We start from the raw sequence: 26,146 nt of genomic DNA, 5'->3' as shown, positions 1-26,146 counted from the left end.
GCCGCGGGCGGGGGCGCGCGGGCCGGCGTCTCCGGCTGCGGCGGCAGCTATGGCGGCGGCGGCCTCCCAGCGAGACCCGGGGGACTGGCAAGATTTCTCGGGCTTCCAGCCCTCGGCGGGGAGCGGCCCCGAGGCTGCCCGTGACAAAGGTGGCTGGGGCGGCGGCGGGGATTTGGTGGCGAAGTTGTCCCTCTGCTTTGAGCCCCCGCAGGCCCGGGCTGGCGGCGGCGGCGAGAGCCGCGTTCCGCTGCGGCCCCTCACGGAGCAGAGCGCCCTGCAGGACGACGAGTGAGTGCAGGCCCGGGGGTCGGGGGGGAGTCAGGGAGAGGGGGCGGCGGTGGTTGGGCCGCTCGGGGAAGCAGGCCTGGCCCGGCCTGAGGGGATGGCCGGGGCTGGGTGCGGAGGCGGCGGGCGGGCCGGTCTCCGTGGGTCACTAGCCCGGTCCGGCGGCAGCGCTGCCCCCGGGGCCTTCTGGCTTGGGCCTTTCTCTCGCCGAGTGCCAGCGGGGCTTGTGGGCTGCGGGAGGTGAAGCCTTTCCCCGCCCGCGGCGCCCTGCCTGACACCCGGCCGTCAGCTTCTATTTCCCTGACCGGCAGGGAGGCGTGTGCGCGTCCCAGGGCCTCCTGGGCGAGAAAAAGTTGCTGTTCCGAAATACGGAGTGACAGAGGGTAGTATTTGTTTAGCCTCTTGCAAAAATGCCCACTGTTTCAGTGTTTGAAATTAAGCGTGCAAAGTACAGAAAGCAGATGGAGAAGAGAATCTTGGTTGCAACTGGGATAATTGTTTCTTCCCTTAAGCAATAGCACCTTTTGATCTGTGCTACTTTCTTGTCTTTGACATTATTTTACAAGTATTCATATCTGTTATTTTATAGTAAATTTCAGTCTGCTTATCTTCATTAAAAATACTGCAGTTCTTCTTTTACTTTGAGGAAACTAAATAGTATGTCTTATTCTAAGCAAAATAAAAAAAAACCTGTTAGTAAAAGACTAGATATCTATGGTATAAACAGTGAGGTAAGTTCAGAGAACCATGAATCAGAGACATGTTGGGCAGTGATGAGGCTCTGTCTGCCCTTCTGTCTGGCTCAGCCATTCCTCTGAGCCTAGCTAGGCAACCGCTCCAAACATGCACCCACAGCATAGCGCTTAGAGGCAGGGTTTGTTAGCTGAGTTGAGGCAGGAACCTGCTAACAGGGCTGCTCTGTTCCAAAATCTGAACTGGTATAGCAGAATAGGGCTGCATATGCAAGCCGCTAGCATAGCTAGAGAGGTAGTACACTGTAGACACAATCAAGACCAACTGTAGACAAGAGTGGTGGGCTGAGCTCAGCAGGAGGGCTTCTGGATAAAGCAAAATTCTTGCAGAATTTTAGTATAACTTGTTCATTCTTGTGTGATAAATGGGAAGAAAGAAAAAAAAAAAGATTTGGCTCAGAATTTGCTACTCAGCCTTTGCTAATTCCTGGTTTTAACACACAAAAGGCAAGGAGAACAGGAACAACACTAGGAGAAGAATTTATAGCTGAGCTCAAATTTTGTTAAAGGAAGGACTCATCCACCCCCCCATGAAGATTTTGAGTATGATTATGTAATTAGTAATAGAACTCTCTCTTCATCATATTATTTCATCACTGTGTATATATTGATGGTTTAAAAAGGGAAGTAAATTTTATCAAAAACGTTTTTTCTTAGCTTCAAAACATTATAAAAATATTTTCAGTAACTTGTAAATGAGTATTTAGGGATGAAAAGGTATTTGTTGATAGAAACCTATTATAATTACAAATATGTTTACTGCTGATCAGTTCCTGCTTGTTTTAAGGTCTGTGGTTTTGTTCTTTTATTCCTCTCTTCAGGATTTGGAATGCTTTGACTGATAATTATGGTAACGTAATGCCTGTTGACTGGAAATCTTCCCACACCAGAGCTTTGCACTTGCCAACACTGAATCTTTCAGAAAAAGGGGTAAGTTCTGATCAGCAGAAATACCCTCTTTGGATCTTTTATACTCAGCAGGGAAATAAAACAATTTGCATTTGTATAAAAGAGTGTTATTATTAAATAGCTTAAAATATTTTTAGTACTTGGAGGTACATGAGAGGCTTTTAAAAATCAAAAAGTCAAACGTGTTTGATATATGTTTGCATGTCCTTGGGTTGGAATAATTCAGGGTTAGTTTTAGATGGATGTTCATTGGAACCAGAGAACAATAGAAAAAATTGTAAAATGAGAACGTGTTTCACATAAAATCTTTCTGCTGTCTGTTTCATGTTGAAAATTATTCTGGGTAAGGGAGGAAAGAGGCAGGAGTATTCTGATGTAGTAAATCCAGTGTTGACTTTTTTTAAGTTCATCTCATTCTGTATTCAGGTGACAATTGATGTGGCTTCTTTTGCAGGAAAAGTGACCCAGGAGACACTAGAGTGCAAGAGTTTGTTTTGTTTTGTTTTTCTTATTTAACAAGTAGAATAGTTGTCTGGGGAGGGAGCAGAGAATGAGAATGAAGAGCTTCAGAGAGCTTTACAGAAAGGGTTGTCCTCTTATCTTCTTAAAAGTAGATTAAAACGCGTCAGGAAGAAAAGCTAGGAAGAATTCTCATCTCCCATGTCTTCTGAGGAAACCAGTGGCTTATCTTTTAAACTTAGTGAAGTTGAATCATGTTGTAAAAATACCTGTGTGTGTAACCTGGGACTAGGGTAATGCTTTGACTTCTGCCATCCATTATATAATCCACAGCTACTTTTTACTGTGACAGGAACAAAGATTGTTCTGCTGAAGAGGATACTTTGGGGTTCAGCAGGGGAAGATGGCAACTTGGAGCTTTCTTGATTTGAGTCTGATGATTATGCCTTGAATTTGACTTGTGTTTTAGAGTGTTTGTTCAGATTTTCTAAGTGGTTTTAGAGTAATTAAATCCTTACATTTAAAATGAAAAGACTTATGACCCCCCCATGCTGTGACCTAGTTGTGTGACTGAAAAATGGACTAGAAGGCCAATAGATTCCTTGATAAGGAGCTGGGTACAATATAAACAAATGTTTTTTATAGTTTTTTTAATTCTTTGCAGGAAGTTATGAAGGAACTGCATAAAAAAATATAAAGCGGTGTTGATGGATTAGAAAGAATCAGGTATGCTGCCAGTAAAAGGAGAATCAGTTTATAGATTAAACATATCTCAAGTTTTTTTAGCTTTCACTCCACCTGGCATGTCTTTTAATGTGTAAAGCCCATCTGTTAGGGAGTGTTTGACATACTTCTTTTCTACTTCTCTGTGTTTCAGAATTATTTCTGGATATGCGACAGCACATATGGACCAGCTAGTAGCTTGTTTTAACTTTCTTACAATGAATACTAACAGCTAAGCAACACTTCCTTAATGCGTTTGAAACTAATAATATGCTGTTGGACTTGTGCATAAAGTATTTCTCTTCCTGTTTTAGTAGGAAAAAAGTGTAAGGTGAATGAGGCTGATTCATCTAATCTCAGTTGTTTCACATCACAGATCCATGAACGCTTTTATGCAGCTCTGATGGTAAAAGAAAGAGTTGGGTAGAAGTGTTGTACAGTGGTACAAAGAACAGGATTACGCAATTGGTTGTTTATTCTATTTTTGTTAGATTACTTTTAAGCAGGTTGTTCCCTGGTAGGAGTGTGAGGACAGAAAAAGGCATGGAGCATGGCTGGGTGGAAGGCCAGGTGATCCTTTTGGCATCAGCTCTAGCTTGGGCTGCTTTAGGTGGTTTATTATCAGAATATACTTTGATAGTCTCTCATACTATTGTTTCTGGAGATGTCAGGAAGGGAAGCTGACCTTCTGGATAAACTGTTATACTTGCTTACTATCCCTTGGTTTTTGTCATAATCTTGTATACATGGAAAAACATTTGAAGACTGCAGACTTAAAGGAATGTCAAAACTGGGATGTACCTGTGTGGTAGGTGAACAGATTTTCTTAGGGAACCCTGTCACTGCATAATTACTGGAATTGAGATTCTGGAAAAAATTGTGAACATTTGACTTCATTCTGACGGCTGAAAAAATGCAAATTTTATGTTTCCCCCTGTAGACTGTAGCTATCAGGGGATATCAGTAGCACCTTCAAAATGAATCTGAAAAATATTAAGGTTTCTGAAGAAACTGGGAAAATCAGAGGGATTACAACATAAATTGAAAACTCATATGATGAGACCAAGGACTTCATACAGCTAGTCATAATGCTTGTAAAATAGCCCAAAGATCAGTTAAAGCAATTGAGCTCAAAATGTCAAAGGTTGAGGGTTGCAGCTTTTGGGAGCTGGGGATCTTTTCTAGGTTGGTGTGGCTGGAATCTAGTAACAGACAAAGTGCAGGAAAAGCAAACAATTTTGTAAATAAACTAGAATATATCACTATATGAGAGTAAAATACATGTAAATCTTTTCTTTTACTATATGTCCACCTTTGGATTTGAAGGATGAGTATAATTTGATGGTATATGTGTGGGAACAGCATTACTTCTGTTTCTTTTTGATAAGACCCTGAGATATTCAAGGATATAATTTTAAAATAATCTACAGTGATAACTATGTTCTGTTTTTCATGTTTTTTATTATGTGAAAAAGTAGAACTATAAAAGCACGTAAAATAACACATTTGTGTAATGTTAGAGATTATAGGTAGGTTTTCACCCCACACTGACAAATGTCTGATTTCATTTAAGATTTCAGTATCTACATTGGACTGACTGCCTTCCGTGCAGATATCTGCATGTCATTGTGTATATGATCTTTATATGGTGAGGGTATTTAAAGAATGTAAAGACTGACAGCTGTTTTAACTGTCTCCAGTTGCAGTTTTGATTTAATTTGTTAAGATACTACAGTTTCCACGTATTTGGCAGCAGGAATCATTGATTCCATTTTTTATGGGCAAGGAATCAGTTTCATTCTTAAAATGCAATATTAGTTCCCGTTATGTTTTTTATATATGTACATGTATTTTTTAGATACATACACACACAAATGTGTATATGGATTTATATAAATATTGTCATCCTTTCTAGGTAAATGATAACTTGAACCTTGATCTGTCAGATGACGAAGAGCTGAGAGAACAGTTGGATATGCATTCTATCATTGTTTCCTGCATCAATGATGAACCACTCTTCACAGCAGAGCAGGTAAAGCGTTCAGCAAAGGCAGTGGTGTTGATGTGGTATTTTCTTTTAGTCTGTAATTATTTTTTGTTCTTCTGTCTTGCTGTTTACCATAGCTATGCTTCTTGATTGTTCTTTATTTATGGTCATAATAATGTGTGAGATATTACTAAGTCATTAAAATTTGAAAAGTATTCCAGTGCTTCAGATTAGGTTGATAGTCCAGGGTCTTTGAAATCTTTATATATTTGTTACCATGAATTAATCAGAAATACTACCTTGAAAGGGTATGCTTACTCTCAGAGAGCTAGGATGGGGAGGAAATGTCAGTATGATTTTGTTGATTCTCCTCAATCCAGTCTTGGTATTAGTTTCATCTGGCAGCATCTTCGCTAATTGAAAGTAAGAAAAAAAAACCCTTAAGCTCTTAGCAGCTTTACTTCAAATTGCAGGCTGTTTCTCTTTGCACGGGAGATTTTTCATAAGGGTTTTCATTTTTTGAAGGTGATTGAAGAAATAGAGGAAATGATGCAGGAATCACCTGATCCAGAAGATGATGAAACACCCACCCAATCAGATCGGCTCTCCATACTTTCCCAGGAAATTCAGACGCTCAAGAGATCCAGTACCAACAATAGCTATGAAGAGAGTAAGTGGTATTTATTTAGTATTTTACTCTTAACTTTTATTGAAGATAGTTTAAAGGGTAAGTTTGCCATGTGTTTGATTTATAGCAAGACGTTCTTATGAAATACCTGCATTCAAAAATATTTTCAAAAATGCCCTGAAAGAATAAACTAGGTTTAGAACTTAAATAGAAGACTTATCTTTGTCAGCTTTCATAACTTAGAATAAAAGTAAAAACTTTATAGAATTTCAAATTAAAGTAAATATGCTAAAGCTTGATTCACTGGGATGAGGTCCCTTCATAGGTAAAATTATAGGTCAGTCATTTTTATTAAGGTTTATTAATTTCTTTTTTAAGTTTTTTAAATTGAGACACTTTCTTGAGACCAGTACACTGTGTTTTAAAATTAGCTAATGTTCTTGAAAGCTATGCGGTGAATAAAGCAAATGGTGTTTCTTTGGTACTGTTTCAGTCAGTACAACATATCTTGATTCACAGTAACACAAAAATAAGGCAACTGTTGCCCTTTTTTTTTCCTATAAGGACCTTACATATTCCTCCCCGCCCCCCTTCCACTGCTCTTCAAAAAGCCTAAAAGTTTCAAAAAAACTCAAATGAAATATTCTTCCCTGTACAAAAGGAGAGGAGAAATTACATGTATAATTTCACTGTAGTAAGTTGACCTGTGTGTAAAAGAAACCTGTGATTAACCTTTTTGTGATGCAAATCTGTTTTATTTGGGTACTTATCCAAATCAGTTCTAGAAGACGATAGGAACAGAAAGAATATTTGGTAGATGATCCTTCTACTTTGGTCCCTCTCACAAAGTTTGGTGCTTTCTTTGATGTGGTCTGGCTCAGCAATATAAATTCTGTAGAAGATCCAGAAAACTGGATGGTGGCACTGACCTTTGGTGACATGACTTAGAGTTTCTGCTAGACTTCAGATTTATGGAGGAGATTCCATTTTCATGGTTGAACTGTTAGCTGTCTCAACACATAAATTTCAGGAATGTGAAAGCAAAGTATATCCTGCACAGCAGGGCTTCCTACTTTTCTGACAGTTCCATATGTCCTTAGGTTTGGATCTAATCAAGCTTGCTTGGTATTTCATATCATATTTATTTTGCTTTGCCTCAGGAGTTCATCTTGTCTGTTGCATCCTCATGGTTTAAAGGTTAGCCTTGACCAAATGATGCCTTGAGTTACTTTGGCAGATAATTTAACTTTGCTTCACCAGCTTCTCAGAATCTGCTTTCATGTCTTTCCTGTCACTATTTTATCAAAAACTCTTGCTACCTTCTTTTCTGCATCAAGCTACTTCAGAATTAGTCTGCATCTCTCTGAAGTTATTGCAGAGTTTTGCTAGAATCTGTCTGGCTTTATAATACAAGTCAGAGGTGCTAATTTTTAGGATTGAGAGCAGGAAATCCAAGCTTGTATTGACTTTTTTCTTGACTAGGAAAAGACTTGTATTAAGACAATGTATTTAAAAATAAAACCAGTTACAGCTCTGGTTACACAGGTGAGTCCTTTAGCCTATGTGTCTAAGATTTATTACAAGTAATTTTCTGCATTTGAATTACTCTGACTTCTCTCACCTGTGTCAGCTGAGTAGTTCCTGTGTAGCCCTTTTGTAGGCTTTGGTCACAATAACTGATCTATCATAAACCACTCAGGATTGCAGTTGGGTAGTCTGCTCCTGTGTTTTTGGAACAATTGTTTCTTAGGCTGTGAAGCTGGTTCTTAAATGTTGGGACTCTCTAGTGCTCTGTCTAGTCTTCTTTCACAAAAAAAAAATAGTGGTGCAACCTATACTTTTTAGACTGTGGCTTGTACTGAATGCATATGGAACTTACTTATATTAGTTTTTACTACAGAGTATGCTCGGTTTCACAGACTGTAATGCCTATGCTGTTACTTGCACCCAGAGAGCACCAGATAGATAATCTTGTTGCTGAATTTACTGTTCTTCCCCCTGCTTAAGTTTGAGTTGATGTTGCTGTTTGCTGTTGCTGACAACCAGAGTTGACTTTGCAAAAAGTTATTGCTGTGGCAAGACCTACTGTGGTACGTGCAATGACTGTGAGCACAGCCAAGATGTGTGCTAAAGTAGAGGCATACTTAGAATAGCTTAAGCAACAGTATAAGTGATGGATGGTTCAGACTATTTGAAACCTAGATCCTTAATCATGTAGTACTGTTAGATTGTTTGAACAGAGTTTAAGACCTTAGCTATTCTGAAAAACTGTGGCTCATTGCCAGGCAGTTACCTTTACAGGTTGCATTGCTTTTTCTTTAGTAAATCAGTGATGAGGAACTTTCTCCAATCAGTTTTCCCTGCTGTACTTTAAGAGAGAAAATCACATTTCAATTTGATACTTCTGAAGATCTATACTTTTTTGTGATTCGTGGGCTTATCTGTGTTTTTCAACACTTGTCCATAGGCACTTTCACTTATAACAGTTTTTTTAGACATAAGATTTACTAGACTAATTTGATGTAACCAAATAATCTTCAGTGTCCTTAAATAGATTGTACTCTTCAGTGTAACCAGGGCTAGCCATTTCTCAAATGCCAATGAAAATTATGTTCTTTGACATAGCAGATGCTGGACTAGCTTCTTGGGTGTGTCAGACATAATTGGGAACGTCTTCATTGTGCTCACTTTTAACCCAAGCAAGCCTTAAAACATTCTTCTTGGTCATAATTTCACTATCTGTAGCACATGACCCAACAGTACCTTTAAAATGCAAACCTGGAGGGGTTGATGATTGTGTCAGAAAATATGGAGACCTTTTATTTTGAACAGTGAGTGTAGATGGAAATTCAGTATTAGAAGTTTAACACCTACTTCAGCTTCCTTAACTGCAACGTGGTCTTCACGTTCGCAGATTATTTCAGATTTCTCACAAATAGGATGAAAGCTTGACAGTCTTCTTGTTGCTAATGTAGTTGCCTCTGTGATGTGTTTATTCTTTCAGGAATATTGTTTTGTTCTGTATAATTTTAGAATTGAATTTTTTATTTTGAAAAATTTAAGAGTACTTTTTTCTTGTAATTCCCACAAGTATTCTCATGCGTAAAATCTTGACAATTTACTTTTTATATGAACTATTTATAGGAGTAAAAAGATTGTCTGTTGCTGAGCTAAACGAACTGCTAGAAGAAATTGAGACTGCTATTAAGGATTATTCTGAGGAACTGGTACAGCAGTTGGCTCTACGAGATGAGTTGGAGTTCGAGAAAGAAGTGAAAAACAGCTTCATTTCTGTCCTCATTGAAGTACAAAACAAGCAGAGAGAACACAAAGAAACAGCAAAGAAGAAAAAGAAGCTGAAAAATGGTAGTCCTCAAAATGGCAAACAAGAAAGAGGTCATATGCCTGGAACAGTAAGAAAATTTTTATAACTATTTACCCATTCAAAATAATTTTTGGTGCTTTTTTTTTTTTTTCCTTATGGGAAGTAGTAGTCATAGATTATATCAGGATACCTGGTACACCTGCTTCCCTGCCTTCATTTGCAGACAAGTCTTAGGCGCTTCCGGTGGAGATTATTTTTTTTCACAGTCACAAAAAAATATTGTCTTTGGATGCACTGTTGTATGTTCTGTTGTCAGTAGGCAAACTCATGTATCTGTTTAGTTTCACTGTGTAATTTTAGTATGTGTGTACCACCATTAGTCTTACAGGAAATGCAGTATTATTGTTGGTCTGGTTGTACAGATATTTATTGCTATGTTTGTATCTAGGTAGGGAAGAAGTAAAAGTCTTACCCTCAGTTTCTTGAAACCTGTGGCAGAGCTGCTATGTCCAGCAAGAGACAGGGGTGAGGCCAAAGTGTAATGCGGTTGTACAGGGAGGAGATAATTTGGTTTCTTCTTCACAGAACATAGCAATAAAAGGAAAAATGTCTTTCAAACAGAGTTTGAACAATAGGAGGCAGAGAGTGAAAGGAATTAGGTTATTATCTTGTCAGTGCAATTTTGTTTTCTTTTTTTACCTGTCTGGTGTAATTTTAAATTATTTAAGCGGGATATCAATGTAAGAATTTTAAGAGTCTCTTACAGGATGTACAAGTGTGGTTAATGGATTGTAGGTCTTGGCTAAGTCCCAGAAAGAATGCTTCAGATTGACATCAGAAGGTTTTTGGGTTTGTTTTTCAAACATAAGAAATAAGCATTTGTAATGAAATGTTAATTCTTCAGATTCTACTTCTAAACTTACAAGAATAAGATACCTCTGATATAACTCAGTGGAGTTCTGATCTTGTCCATCTAATGAAAAGTCACCTTTTGCTTACATAGCTAAGTTCTAATGGAATTCTGAGAAAGTATATGTTTGGAAAACAGTTCAAAGTTGCATGACTTTGCAAGAGCAGAGTGAAAAGTTCAAATTTTAACTAGAAAGAAAATTAATTATTTGGTTTGGAAACTGGAGTCAAGTCGTTCATAAGCTGTTCTGGTCAGTTTCAAGTTCAGAGTCTTGAATGATGCTTTCAAGTATAACTGTATGTGATCCCAGTATAAGACATTTTCATATTTGGTTGCTTTGAGATATAGATGTGTCAGATTGCTTTCTGAGAAGGATTGAACAAACTAGCTCCCTAGTAAGACTGTAGGCTGTGTATGTGTGGTTCCTTTGAGAAAGTGGCTTTCACTATCACCAACTACAGGTTTGAGAGCCTTCTCCTAGAAAGAGGTGCTAGCTTCTTTCCGTCTGTGTTCCTTTTTATTTTTTTCTGATTTGTCTTTTCTTGTTTTAAGGAAGTGCTGAGAATGTGCATAGATAGTATGTTCAAGTAACCTTGTGAAGAATGAGTTTCTGTTAATAATATATAAATTAATAATTTTATTAACTAAAACTATAATGAAGTCTCATTTAAATACAAAGCTTGAAAGTAGGGTTAAATTTTCTAGTCTAAGAAAATCAATTCTCCTGTAGATACTATAATTAAATTTTAATAAATAGAGGTTTTAATTCTTTGTGCTTGATACAGGCTTTGGGTAAATCACTTTCTTCTACTTCTAAAACTTTTACATCTCTCACAAGGACACTGGGTAGTAATTAAAAATAGTCAAGGCTTGAAGATACCAGTTCTTTTAAGTAGGATATCTTAAAAGATTTAAGATGGCTTGGCAACATCTGTGTCTGTTTACTGACCTCATTGCGCTTTAGAAAGCAAATGAATACTGTATTCCAGCACATTTTATTCCCTCACCCATAAAGAAATACAGTCAGGTAAGTGTGCTGAGGTGTGGGCATCCTACTGCCCTGTGTCAGCAGCTTGACAGTTTCTTCTTTTGGTGTTCTTGTCAGTTGCTGATTCTTGATCTCATGCTACACATCAAAATTGTTTTGATTTTTTTTTTTTAACTTGTCTCCAGCAAGCAAAAAGGATTACAAAGTTTAAAGAAAAAAATGTGGTTGGATTATACATTACTTTTTCTGTACTTAGATTCCATGTAACAGAGCTGGAAATTAATATGGGCACATTAACTAATCGTGTATATATTGTATTACCAAAAAAATGGGGAATACAGATAGCTATTTGTTTCAGTTGTGGGAAAGTAAGCATGAAAGCATAATATGTTTTAAAGAGGTAGACCTGAAAATTACTATCTCTGAACAGTGTTTTTAGTAGGTGCTTAAAATCTGAAAAACTGGTACCAGCAGTGTCTCTAAAAGTACATTGCTCAAACACAAGTTTTAAAGGAGATTTTACTGTGAACTAACCTTTCAAAAATACTATTTTTTACATTTCAAAATGAAACAGCCTTAAAAGGCAAGTCTTCATTATTGAATCTGCAGCGTGAAGATTTTGTTTGATTAAATTTTGATGTACATCTACTTAACTGCCATCATAAGGTTTGCTTTTTAATTATAGAAAATTAAGTATATGAATGAAAAAATAGAAATGTGCTGAAATACATCTTAGAGCTTGTCTTTGTCATTCGTCTTTTATAGTCTTGACAAATGCCAATTAATAGTCTTCTGAACTTTTCTCTGTCCCTTTTTTTCTTTCTGCTATGTTCTCACTACTTTTAGCGCTTCAGCATGGAAGGGATCTCAAATGTCATACAGAATGGCTTCCGCCACACGTTTGGAAACTCAGGTGGAGAGAAACAGGTGCTGGGCTCTCTTCTCTCTTTTCCTCATTGTTTGCCTGCACTTTCGGTAGGAGCTGAGATCTTGAAAACAGACAGTAGTTGAAGATAAATGCTGAGACAGGAAAAAAATAGGGCAAAAATGTTGGAATCTGTACTCCCCCTGCCTCAGAACTCTGAGCAGCCTACAGTCCCTTTCTCTCCTCGACAGCTCGTGACAGTCAGGACTTGATATGCTGATGCACTGAAATAACAATGCTGACTTCCTACCCCAGACTAAAAGTCTGTTTTGGCGTAATGCATGCTTCAAATACATTGCCTGTCTGTAAAAATCTAATATACAATTGAAGAATACGTGTCAAGTTAGACATAACATTTCAGCCTTCAGCATTAAGGACTTGGGTAATATCTCCAACTGAAAACAGGTTTTGTTTTCTTTTTTTCTTCAGTGTTCAGAGCTGATCTATCTAAAAGCAGAGTAGCATCTCGAAAACGCATCGACTCTGTTGTGTGTCTTTTTGCCTTTGGAAACTGTGTGATGTTAAAAGCTGCCAAATGTGTGCAATGCAGATTACTGATGTAAAATAAATAAGCCATAGGCAACTTTGTGCCTTTTCCCTGACTATTGAATGTTGAAATATACAGCACAGAGGCCCAGCTTCAGTGGTTATTGCTGTAGATGTCACACTTAAGTAGCACGATTCTTATGCTTTATTTCGAAGTAATGCTTAATGGTTTGTTTCAAAACTGTAGTATGTATCTTATTAAATGCATTCTGTATTTTGGTTAATGCTTATACTATTCTTTAGGCTTTTGGCACGTTACAAAATATTGGGGTTTCACCTTATTTAATTCATACCCACCCATTATAGTTCATGCAGTTGTCTAAGGAGTGCGTTAGATTTTTATTTTTTTTTCTGGTTTCCGCCCTCCACCTGCTTCCAGTGAGAAGTCCATTGAGGCAATAAAGTGCCGGGTAGTTTAGAAGTCCTGGCTGATTAGACTTTTGTCTGGAAGATGACTGGATTATCCTACAGAGGAGTTCAGGAGGTAAATCAACTCCTCCCAAGTCAGTTCTGAATCATGAGGTTAGAAATGACCTTACAGTCTTTCTTAAGCAAGGTACAGGTATGAGAGTTTTTGAATACATAGATTCAGCTGTTTCTCTGCAGCTCTGGGGATCTTGGAAACACACATAGAGCTTACCTAACAGAGTTTTTATCACTCTATGTTATCTCAATACTGGTAAAGCAATAGATGTGCTGGGGATTTTTCTTTGCTATCTTTACTATGTAATAATAAATTACAGCTGTTTACCGGTATCTCTAGCTATTTTAAATATCATGTAGTTTCGTAAAGTGGACATACTTAGTTATGCCAGCCCTTCTTACTTTTGGTTAAAAGACTTCTTTTTTATGACTATCTCTATTCAAATACACTTTTTTTTTTTTGACTGCTTCCTGACTTTCTAGACATAAGTAGCATAATCATGTATTAACAATAACACTGATTGGATAACCCTTCCAGTTGTTTTTTGAGGTAGTTTACTAATGTTATTCTTCATATTGATCATACTTTTCCCCTGATCTATCTTATACTATATCCTTCTTAGCAAAGTTATGGTTATTTTTTTTTTCCTTCCTGTGTCCTAAAGCCAATTATGGAAATAACAAGAACTTAAAATGAAAAATAGGATAGGAAGGTAGGAGAGATACCAGCTCTGTTCTGATTTAGTTCTGGAAATGTATTTTTCTATGGCGTTAATTTTTTGGTTTGTTTTTTTTCAGTTGTTGTCACATTACCAAACCTGGCCCCGCTTTTAAAATTTTGGTATCATCATGTTATTGCAGCAAGTTGCAAAGGAGAAAAAGTATCAGATGCTTAGTTGCTTAGTGCTGCTCTCTGAATACTCATTTCAGTGTTTTTTCAGGGTTTATTTCATTATAAACTCACATTCAGGTGTTTCCTGCTAGCAGGGAAGAGTCCTCTTGTGTGTGTGTGTGTTTGAGACATAAGTGAAAATTATTTGGAATTTTTCAAGGTTTGGAGAGAAGTTTTCAGTGGGAACTACCTGTTCCCATCTGATAATGCAGTTGGAAAAAACACCAACTGCATAAAAGTCATGGAAATATTGGTAGTTCGCTATGTGATGGTATTCCAAAAGAAAATTCAAGATGGTCATCATAATTTTGATTTTTATGGGTGATTACAAATAGCAGTGGGAATTGCTGTTTACCATATTGTCTAATCTGATTCAAAAATTTAGACGTCACAGTAGACTTAACATTTGGGTTTGTCAGTAAGCTGCACTCTAGTCCTTTTTTCTTCCTTTTCATAATATGTTATATTATGTTATCCTTCACACAGCAATTCAGGGAATGAGTTCTTATGGTGCTATTATAGAGACTTATTGTTACAGCAGCAAAGTCTTGTTGAGGAAAACAAGATGATTTCTGGAAACTTAAGAAATTATTTATTTATTTAAATTATTATTGTTACTATTAGGGGGGGAAATTGGAAGGTGGAGTTTACAGAAGAAGGAAAACAGGGAATATTGGTATTTGGCGCAGTGAAGCATGTCCTGCTAATTTATTGTCTAGATGAAGGGTAGAATGCCACTTCATTCTGAAGGCTGGAAATGACAGCCTGAGATGTGATTTCTGAGTTAGTAGATCTACTTTTATCTCTCACATTTGCAGATTTAACAGCCTTAGATATAGCTATTGGTTCTGGTAATTTTACTAAGAGTGCAGTTATCTAATGATACCTGTTAGTTACATCTGGTGGAAAAGAAATTGAAAATTGGCTGTTTCCTAAGAAGCATCAAGATATTTTCCTCTGCGGGGCTAAGTGGATGTGAAAAAATGCAATAGGAAAAGGCAGGGAGAGAAGCACCCTGAGTCTCCATAAGGTACAGTAGGTTCCCTTAAGTGACACGGAACTGAGTCCATCTGGCATTTAGGCAGAGGATATGGTTGGGTGTGAGGTGCATGATCCCACTCTAAACATGGCAATGGTTGTAGCTGCATTTGGCAACACTGAATCTCCTTCTGCAAAGTGAACCTCTTTACCAGAGTCTGAGTTACACTTGACTCCTGCTGAAGTGCTGTTACTAGGAGAGAAGGAGACCTTGGACATAATGTGCTTTCTGATTGTTAGGTGGAGAACCACGTCTCTCTCAAGTTGAATGAGAGACAGAGGGTTGCTTTGCCTGCTGCCTTATAGCTGTTAACCCAGAATTAAGTTCCTGTGAAATTCTTAAAAATTGAATTGAGGGAGATTTCAGGAAGCTTTTTCATTAGGGAGAATTCCAGTGATTTCTGTACTTTTGAAATGCTAGTCTCTTTAAGAATGTGCATTCATGTATGCTGCAAAGCAAGATGTCACCCAAATGCATTGAATAAAAGAGCAAGAGGGTTGCTTCAAGAATTTGAAAATAAATCTTGGTTGCACTGCAGGTATGAAAATTTTGAAAGATTTAAGACATTTTTGCCTTTTTGGTTTTTTTTGAAGCTGACAAAGATTTCAGTAAAGAGTAAATAGAAGAAAAATGGCATTGATTTGAAACAGTCTGTTGTAACATTCAACTATTAAAACTGGGAATTTAAATCAAAATCCAAATGGTGGGATCTTACGTTTAATTAGGCTTGCTTTGTTCCTTTTGGTTGGAAGTGCATAGCGTCAGAAGGCCAAAGTTGCCTGTTTTAATTTTCACCTATCTATGGGGCAGCCCAATTTTCTTTGGACAGAGGACTGTAGATCACCTTTGGGTGACTGGAACTGGGCAATGCTCTTTGATCTGTCAAAATCCTTGGAAAGTTTCACATTCTTAGTAAGAGTTAACCCGTCACTTGGAAAATCCTAAGGCTGTTTTGAGGTTGTCCAAACACAGCATATCCTGAGTATGAAATTTTTTTTTAATTATTTATTTTTCCAAATGCTCGTTAGCACTTCTACAAACCTGCACACTCAAGTCACCTGCACAACTGCTATCATTTGTACTCTGGAATCTTTTAAAAAGCTTACTGTTATCAGTTTCCCAAATTATTTGAAGGCAATATCAATATTTACCTGGAAAGATTTATTTTTTTTTAATGTACTTCCTGGAAAGAAAGAATTACTTCCTGGTTTTTGGATATAACTGGTGACACTTGCACGCTATTTATACTTTTTTTTTTAAGAACAAGTTTGAAAATTGTTCTTCTGCATTTGTAGTGTTTGAGGGGGAACTCATGGGAAGATTGTTCTTCTAGCTTTTGTTTGGTTGCAAGAGGTACTTTCAATATATGAAGGACTTCTATTGACTCCTGGAGGGAGAAGAGGAAAGATTGTACTATTGACATGCATAGGCTCTGGGAAAGAAACCTATCAGATAAAGTTTTCACTCCTAAGAAGCTCAAAATTATTAAATACTTTTTTTGGCATTTAGTTGCACAACTTCTAAAGTAGTCACATAGTTTGAAAAAGGGAAAAATAGATGTTGGCTTTTAGGATAAAAGCTTTGAGAGAGAAAAGGTAGACTCTTATCCTCTGGTGAAATACAATCTTTTGAAAAACTTTTATTTGTGGCTAGCAATTTCAATTGCTAGAACTTTTGCAAAATAAAATGCAAGCAACATAAATTGCATGAAGGGACGATCAAGTAACTCTCTTTTTCATTTGACAGTACTTAACAACCGTCATTCCTTATGAGAAGAAAAATGGACCTCCATCTGTTGAAGATCTTCAAACATTAACTAAAAGTGAGCATATGAAGTTCCCCCTTGATGCTTTCCTCTTTGTATTTCCAACTGTGGTTGCTCAAAACCAATGAATTCATACAGTTATACTTTCCCCCTTACCCTATGGCATGTATGTAAGTTGCGTGATTTTTAACTGTGCATTTTGGCCAGTTTTTACTTTTTTTCTGGGCCTTTATGGTATGTTTGTTTTCTAGCTGTCCTCTGAAACCCTGAAGGCTAGAAACTTGCATGTATCAGAAAGCAAATGTACTCACATTACTTCAAGAGGAAAATACTGCATGGCATAGAATTTGGCAATACTGTCTCATAGTACCTGATCTACCCCTGCTTGTTTAAGCTTGCTGTGCTTTATTTACAAGTTCCAAGTCTTCTGTTTTGTGTTTGTCTGGTTTTTTTTTTTTATTCTAATTTGCATGAAAAATAAGGTTGTAATTTTAAAAAATTAATTATTAAGATTGTTAAATACAGCAGAGCATCTCTGGGAGTCAATGGCATCTGCTTTATTTAAGGTTTACAGGAACAGTTTAAAAATAGATGGTAGAGTACGTCAGTGTATTTGATCAGATCTCACTGCAGGGCTTTGGATCTAACTACGTCTTAAGGTACTTTGCAGCAGCAGAGGTTTGTGATTCCACAGGTGGCTGAGGGATGGTAAAAGGCTCGTGGGTTGTTTCCTGGAACTAAAAAATAAATACTGTACAAAATCTGGAGTACATAAAATGTTTTAAGCAGGAATTAAATTTCCTTTATTTTTCTCCAGTAGGCACCCGTAGCTGGTAATTCATACTTACTCTGTGGAAAAACAGATTTTTCATTTTGTAGTTACTCCTGCAGAGAAATTTTCTCCTTTTGCCATATTTAAATTTTACTTGAAAATATTCTCAAAAATTCAGTGTTAAGCAGAGAGAGGTTAAAGCCTCCTGAAAATGTTTTGTGGTGTTTGACAGTTTATTAACAAAATGTCTTGTACAAATGCACCATAAAGATTATTAACAGTATTGCCTCTGTGGGCGGATTGGAACTTGGTCCTGTGACTCAGTTGCAGATTTCTGATTTGCTGTCCCTCCTGATGTTAAGGCAGACAGTAAAACAGGTGTTTGGGGTTGTTAGGTTTTTTTTTTCTTTTGAACCTGCGTATTATTCGGTAGCTTACATAAAAATTGAAATAAAACACCTTTTGTACTTAAGTTCAGTCTTATATGAGTGGATTGGAGCTTATGATATACTGCTATTCAGTATAATTCTATACTTTTAATTATTTCAGTTGTGTCCAGAGCACTATATAAAGGATTGACATTGTTCTTATTTATGGAGTAACAAACAAGCTTATGTATGTCGAGCTACTCCAAATGGTTTTCCTTCAGAAATATGCAAGGATGAACAATTTTGACTTGACAGAAGTCACAAAAATTGGCATTTTGGCTTTATTCTAAGTTAATGCCATTTTCAGTCATGGATTTGAGATTTTTCTAAGCTGCAGTTGCTAACATTCACCATTTCAGGGGAAAAATCCCACCAGCACTTTCATTGGATCATTCACAGCACTGTTTCTCCAGAAAAGTGTCATTATTCCATGATTCAGGATGAAGACCAAAGAAATAAATTAAGTAGTGAGGCATACTTTTTTTTTACCCAAGATTTCTAACCCTCCAGCAGTTGTTAGCGTTATTTTAGTTTTGGATGTGATGACTTTCTTTTGGAGAGACTTTTTTATAGGGAAGGGGTGCTTTTTTTGTCGTTAGAACTGATGACATTTTACTGTAATAATTAACTACATAAAATGTTTCTCAATGTGTCTCAGGCATCTTTTCATATTCTAGTTGAGAGTTTTCTTACTAATGTGGTGGCACTATCCCTATGAGTAGTTAAAACAGCTTCATGGTGTTTATTTTGAGACTGTTGTCTTATGACTAAATATCTGCATTTTTTTTTTTCATACTTTAGTCCTGCATGCCATGAAAGAGGACAGTGAGAAAGTGCCAAGCTTGTTAACAGACTACATTTTAAAGGGTGAGTATGTTTCTTAGTCGGGATTTTTTTATTATAAATTAACTTGATGTATATCCAAGGTGTGTTTGAAAAGAGTAGTCCTACAGCATTCATGAATTATGTTGCCCTTCTATCAAACAGCTCTCATTTATATTCTCTTCTATTTTGTCCAAGGTTTCTGAGCATATAGTTCATAAAAAAAAAAGTGTTTATTTTGTTTGTGATAGTATAATATAACAAAGTATGTGGTGTATATTCGGATAGCTGAAGGACATCAGCAGGAGCAGAGCAGTCTATCTTATGAAGTTACATGTGTGTAGTTAAAAACTTGTGTGGCACAGGTTTTTCAGAATCTGAATTCAGACTGCCTATGGTAATAATGGATTTGCTAGATAAAGTGCTTTTAGCTTCTTTTTAAGTGTTACTTCTGACCAATGGTAAAAATTATTTATTTTACATTTACTTGTTACACCATCTTCACATTTGATTTAGAAGATCTGTGTACTAATGATTTACTTTCCAATCTTATACATCAATTGTATTAATAGAATGTCAGACATTGAAAATCACTGCTTGCCTTGGTTTTAAGGAGTTGCTCCAGGTAGTTTCCAGGTTGTTAAATTATGTTTAAATGGTTTTCTTTTGACTTCATTTTTGCCTAGGTCTTACTAATGCTTATGTTCTTACTTAATTTTTGATATATAAATGGCATCATAATATTCATTGTTTAAAGTTTAGCATATGCATCAAGCTCCCAAGATTTGAACAAACACATGCACAGAAGAATGATGGATGCCTTTTTATTTGCCACCCAAATGTATATTATGTTTACTGCATGCTCATATGCTGCAAAGTTTTTATCTTCTTTTTGTATCATACTTTCCAAGTCTCACTATTTTTTACAAATACAATCATTTGACTTAACTCTCTCCATACAATTTTTGAAGGTTTCTGTATTTCTTACACAGGCTTTAATCACTCTCATCTTGCAGAGATCTGAAAGTACTTGCGGGTTAAAGTTGTGGATGAAAGGTGTGCTCTTGCTTCAGAAAATCTGAAAGCAGAGCCATGCAATATTCTAGAGCTTTGACAGAGGCTCATTTCTAAGTTTCATGTAGGGTTGCAGAACTACCACATGGAATAAGAATGCAGAGATTCTTTCAGTTGACTCCATTGATTGCTCCATTGTTTACTTACCCTTTCTGAGAATCCTTCTTATATTAGACAGATGTATTTGCTTATGAGCCGAGAGCCATTTAGGCTGAAGATCAAGGGCTTTTTCGAATGGTGATGGCACTAAACATTCGTTTTGTGAAGAAGAATTTTCGACAAAAGAGGATGAACTGTTGTCAATAATTAAAGCTGTTTGCTTCTCATCATAATACATCTGGTAGAAACTGGTTGGAATGAATAATAATGCTCTTTATTCTTATTTTTATAAGAAAAAATAAGAATCTTCTCTTAAAAATAAGAGTCTTCTCTTATTTTTAGATTAGCTATACAGTAGGACTTTCAGATTACTAGGATACTGAGAAGAAACTGGCTGCTTAGGGATATGGAGAATTCTTCTGCATAGAAGGCTTATAAAAAGTAAATTAGTTGAACATATGACAGGATAATCTAGGAAATTTGATATGGAGGTTCCCTCCTTCCTTGTCCTCTGCGTGCTCATGGCTTTAATATCAGCAGGGGTGTTCTACTAGCTAGATGCGACAATTACAAAAACATCATGCCCACATTAAATGTGTTGGATCAAACAGGTCTTCATGTTAGAGGCACAGTTGCCTCTAAAGTGTAAAACACGAATGACTGGAGTATGAAGAGTAATCACTCACTCATATCACTTGTACTGAAAGAAAAAGGTGATTTCCCCTCAGCTGCCATGATTTCTTTACTGAACAGAACTTAGCTTTTCTTGCTCTTCTGTGAGTCTCTTTGCACAACAGCAAGCAGTTACAGGCTAGCAAGCATAGAATTTTACTCTTCCTTTCAATGTAGCCCTAACTAAGCTTCATATTGCTATGTTTAGATTATGTTAAATATTTATAGCTCAGCTGACAGTGTTACATTGTAATGTCAATTTATCCTGTGGAACAGGCAAAGTCTTCCATTTGTTTTTGAAGTTGTAATCTGTTTCGCTTTTTATTCTACCACTAAAACCTCTGGCCTGAAGTCTCAGTAAGGCTTCCTGCATGGCACAAAATATTCCCAGCTGGCTGTCTATTGTCTGAAAACTACTTTTAAAGCTTGCTAAAGGGAGATCAGATGGTTCTAAATAACCCCTTGAAGGCAACTTTCAGCTCAGCTTTTGTACCTGAAATTCCAACCTACTCTCTGAATTTCATAATTAAAGGAGCAACCTACTGTTTAGGGTCTGCTCTCTTCACTGACATTAAAAATGTCTTGGTAAAGTGAAAATGATTATGAGGATTTAGGAGTTTCAAATTTTTTTCAAAAAAAACCAGGAGGATAAGTAGTTCTGGACCCAGTAGTAATCATCGGTATGGTATAGTGATAGTTGTATTCATTTTACATTTGTTTAGTGTGTGGTCCAGCACTGTCTTACACTGAATAGATTCCATTTATTTTTATTAAACTTTATCAAGAAATGATGTTTTGAAATGTGTAAACTATATCACTTAAGATACTTGGTTCTGTTAAAATTAGTTAATTTCTTGTTCCTTTGAGGATCATTTTTTCCAATCTTGCAAATAGATGATAGCATGAAATTGATAAGCATTTGCAATTATGCTTACATTTTTCTGAATATATTTTAAATGTATTAATATTGTTATACTTTCTCACTAGGGAACACGGGTGTTGGTCTCTTTTCCCAAGTAATAGGCGATAGGACAACAGGTCCTCAAGTTGTCCAGGGGAGGTTTAGATTGGATATTAGGAAAAAATTCTTCACTGAAAGGGTTATCAAGCATTGGAATAGGCTGCTGGGGGAAGCAGTTGAGCCACCATCCCTGGAGGTGTTTATAGAAGCTGTGGCATAGGGACATAGTTAGTGGTAGACTAGTGTCAGGTGAACGGTTAAGCTCAAGGATCTTAAGGGTTTTTTCCAACCTAAATGATTCTGTAATTCTATGAAGTAGAAACTGAAATTTGGAGGAGGGCGGGGAATGCATTTGCTGCCAACGCTTTGAAATTCATGATCTTAAAAATCACACTTTTTGACTGATGCTGGCAGTTTAGTGAGTTCACTCTATTTAAATGTGTTTATGCTTATCTTTCTAGTGATCTTTTTTGATTATTTAACAAATACAATGTGCTTTGAAAACATTGTGTTTTTCCCTTTGAAAAACCTACAGAAGCAAGTAAGCAGCAAAGGTTCTGGTGCACGAGTTAAGCTATAAAGCAGGGAACACAGATGGAGATATTTTTGTCATATCTTGTGGTTGCATTGCTCTTAGGTTTTGCACCAAGAATAGGTACCATATCCTTAGATGAAAGCATGTTTGTATTGACTGTATCCATTGAATTTCTTTTTTTTTTTTTTACAGAAGCTTTCAGTCTTTCTTCTTGCATGTGTAATGTAATGACTTTCTGCATTGTGATTTATTTGCTAAGTACAGTAATGCAATAAGTAGTAGTATCTGTAATCCTTGAAGTACACAAGTTCAGGTTGCTTTCTGAAGAAGATGCCTTAGTGCAGTCACGTAGTCTGTCTCATTAACCTCACAAATACTAATTGCCAATTTCAACCCCACAAGACAGAAAGAAGGGTTGTGAGAATAACTGCACATCTCAAATACTGTAGGGAACTGCATCTAGGTAGAAGGACTGAAACCACTGTTTTTATTGAGCTAAAGGCTATTGGCTTTTAAAAGCTAACGTCTAGTTGGCCAGATAGCTTTTCTGTGTTCACGTACCAGTGAATACACTTACAATAGCTCCAGTCAGTTTGGGGGCATGAGGACAGACAGAGGAGCAATATGGGGAGGACCTGCTGTTGTGAAGCTCATAATAAATGTAAAATAGAAGCTGAGGAAGGCATGTTTGGAAGGGGAATTACATAGTTTTGTTGTTACAAGGATAAGGAAGAATATCTGAGGAAATCTGCTGGAAGCAAGGGTGCCTTAATGTAGCTACTTATAAAACAAATCAATGAGATATATGAAATGTTAGCCTGTAGATGTGCACAGAATCAAAACATTAGGGATGAGATGTCTGGTATCACATCTAGACACATTATTTCATTATTAGTTTTTACTTCCAGTTTTTAAAAAATTTGAAGATTTAACTTAATGCGCTGGTATAATTTTTGAATACAACATGCTACCAGTATGATACACAAACTGAATAAATCATTCTCTGTACCCCTGCAAGATTAATTGTTTTTTTCCCCTTAATTCCAAAACACATATAAGTGAAAATATTTGTGACATTCTTAAAACATAACTATAAATAACAATATATAAGTATGTATTTATAGCTAAAATAAATGCCTTTGAAATCAGATGAATCTTTACAGTAAACTAAGATGTATTTATTGCTAAGCTTTGTGTTCTTTTCTAATTGTCCTTAAATAGTAATTGTGACATAAAAATACACTGCTAGGAATAATATACATTACTACTGAGTAACATGCACGAAATATGTCTATTATTATTTTCTTTTAGGCTTTTTTCTGAAAGTAGATGTCATGAAAGCAGAATCATTTTCTATCTTTAGCTTGCTTTGCTGTGTCTTATCTGATCTTTCAATCTTCTAGTAATGGCTTTAAAAACCCAGAATTTTTGTTCTAATAAAGCAAGAATTTACTCGTTCTATTTTTAAATTATGCAAGTTATTTCAGATGACAACATTTATTTTCTTGCCTTTGAAGTTTTGACTTCTTTATTTGCTTTTGTGTTGTGCTAGCACTGGTTTGAAAGCTGGATTGCTCTGAGGTTTGTGTATTACATGTGAAACAGGAATGAGAAACATGTGAAGGACATGTCTTATCTTCCTACCCTGTGGTTCAAGTACACACACCAGAATGAGAAAGTAGAGTTAGAATCTGAAATTGTCAGTGCATATTTTAAAAATATAACTGCATGCGTCACCTTTTAATGTTTTGTTTTCTAATAGAACACTTCAAAACGCACTGTTTAAGACATGACCTTTAGTTAACTCATTTCTGGGTAATATTAGTTAAAGCTAGTGGGTTGTGTCAATTATCTTTTGAGAAGAGAATAATATCTTAATTGCCAGTTTCAATTGATTTCTAGATTTTAACTTGTTACTGATAGGGTAGAATTCAACATTTAAGTGCTTTAGTATACACAATGAATTCTTATACAGACTAACTTCAGTAATGTTTATCAAGATCTATTTGTGGTTCTTTTGCAGTTCTGTGTCCTACATGAAGAATGCTGCCTTTCGGAATTAACCATGCTCCTTCCTGTGATGAGGCGCTTTCTGTGGATATAACTCAGTATTTTTTCATTTGGCATTATACCTAAACCAGTATGCATTTGCTTCTTCTGTATGTGCGTGGATTTTCTGATCCTACAGTAAGTCATCTGGGCATGACAACTCATACATTTTAACTTAATAGTGCAATGAACTGGAGCAGGGAACAAACATTGTACAGTTTTATTCACATTGTTCTGGCTTTTTAAAGTCTATTTTTACATTGTATAGCATGTAGTAAATCCTCCCGCACATTTTGTTGTTGGAAGGAAAAGCAAACTTTGAATAGTGTAAATAAAATAAGCCTCGTTTTAAGGAATCCATATTTAAAAGCATCCTTAGTTCCTATAGCAAAGATGCAAAAAGGATCATAGTTGGGTCTTGGACTAAAAAATTGAAATGAGTTCTCCAGGAAGCACTCCAGAACAATGTTGATGGAAGTCAGCATTTGACACTTCTTTTACCACAGTAACTTTGATTGAACTATACAACAGTATTGTTCATACAGTTAACAGATCCAGATTCTTTGATGGTTTGGCATAAATAGTTGGTGTGTTAGCTATCCTTGTTATTTAACATAAACATCTCTGTAATGTAGTATTTCATATTTGTTTTTATTTTAATTATTAATGTTCATGTGGCTTAGATATTCTCCCATATTGCTGCTATAATTTTACTGTTTTTAATAAGTGGTTGATCTTAATGCTTCAATATATAAACATTTTAAAAGGCTATATCTTTTTAAAAATACATGTACAGTTTGAAAAACTTGCACCTGAGTTCCAAGTTAGTATTATATTGACATGTTTGTTGTTGTGTATCTCTAAATTTTACTACAAATCTCTTGTAAATTGTATGCACTCTCTCCTCTGTGATGTATCTGCACTCAAACAGAAGAGAATGTATTTTACAAACCTTGTAAAAAAAAAAAAACAAAAACAACAATATACCCCATAATCTCAACATTAAATGCTTGTCACAAATAATTTTGCCAGTCTTAAAGATTAGATTGAAATATAAGGAGTAGTAATAAAAAAGGAACTATTTTCTAGATTGAATTCTTTTTGATTCTACATCCAGATTTATATACCCTACATGTGAAGGCAGTGGAATATAAGGTTCAGAAGAGATAAACATATCTTTTCTTCAAACAGTTTTTTCCATTGTAAGCCTTCAGTCTTTTTGTTAATGGAAGAGAAATTTGCTCCTAAATACCTTGTGTCGTCTTTACCTACCATCGTCTTTAATACTCAATTTTATCATCATCATCAAATAATCATCTTGATTAGAAAAAAAATTAGTTTGAAAATAGCTCTCATAATGCTTTCTTTTTTTTTTTTCTTTTTTTGTAAAGGCCTCGATATTTTTGTCATTTGTGCCTTTTTCAATTCAGTAAGGTTTTCAGCTTAAAATTCTTTCCTCCTCCCTCTCCCACTTGACCACCAATGGATACTTGCCAGCCTGCTCAGGAATAAATGGATTCTCTGCATTAAGTGTGTCATATGCAACAAAATTTTTTTGTTGCTTTATTCTACTTCATTTGAGGTTTCTCTAACAAGAAAGCTGCCGTTTATTTCTTTAGCTGATGTGTTATGAACTCATTATGGCATGTTTGTTCTACAGACAAGCTTGATGCTGGCTGTTGATGCCTGGAAATTGGCAAAAAGGATGACTCTGCTTTGCTCCATTTAAAAAAAAAAAAACAACACATATGTTGTGAAACACACCACGGCTCCAAATGGAGACTCTATTCAGAGATATTTTAATCTTCTTTTGAGGCTTGAGGTGACAAGGTGGAACAAAATAAAAACAAGAAGAAAAAAACCAAAACGTTTTGATAAAGTTTGTGTTGTTAGCTGTAGCATATCTTGGATGACTTAAAGTTATGAAATGCTAAAGGTAGTAAAACTTGAACAAAATCCCAACACTAAAGACAAGAAACAGCTTTAGTGAGCTAAGCATCTCGCCCCTCATCAGACTAAACAAGATTTCATTATGAAAAGTACCTGTGTACCTTGTATGTAGAATCCTGGCATTAAACAACAGCTGCCAAAGGTGGCAAGTAATATATATATAACTACATATGTACATAAAAAAACAGATCTCAAAATATTTGAATAAAAAGAACCATGCAAATCTGC

At 36.2% G+C, this 26,146-nt stretch overlaps 1 protein-coding gene across 2 annotated transcripts; it reads left to right on the top strand.

Moving 5' to 3' along the window:
- The first annotated feature begins 6 nt into the window (after positions 1–6).
- On the top strand, positions 7–26,146 carry FEZ2 (fasciculation and elongation protein zeta 2 (zygin II)). 2 transcript variants are annotated; one of them, XM_014951144.1, is made up of 9 exons: positions 7–288; positions 1,859–1,967; positions 5,044–5,160; positions 5,641–5,785; positions 8,888–9,156; positions 11,813–11,893; positions 16,538–16,613; positions 18,558–18,623; positions 23,943–26,146. In XM_014951144.1, exons 1-9 carry the CDS (start codon positions 50–52, stop codon positions 23,957–23,959), a joined length of 1,119 nt encoding a protein of 372 aa, XP_014806630.1. In that variant the 5' UTR covers positions 7–49; the 3' UTR covers positions 23,960–26,146. The 2 variants fall into 2 exon arrangements, with proteins under 2 accessions (XP_014806630.1, XP_014806631.1); XM_014951145.1 differs by lacking the exon at positions 11,813–11,893.

This window comes from Calidris pugnax, unplaced genomic scaffold, assembly GCF_001431845.1.
Source record: "Calidris pugnax isolate Ruff unplaced genomic scaffold, ASM143184v1 scaffold24, whole genome shotgun sequence".
Classification (NCBI taxonomy): domain Eukaryota; kingdom Metazoa; phylum Chordata; class Aves; order Charadriiformes; family Scolopacidae; genus Calidris; species Calidris pugnax.
The sequence above is the reverse complement of the archived record's forward strand: the minus strand, read 5'-3'. Positions and strand labels throughout refer to the sequence as shown.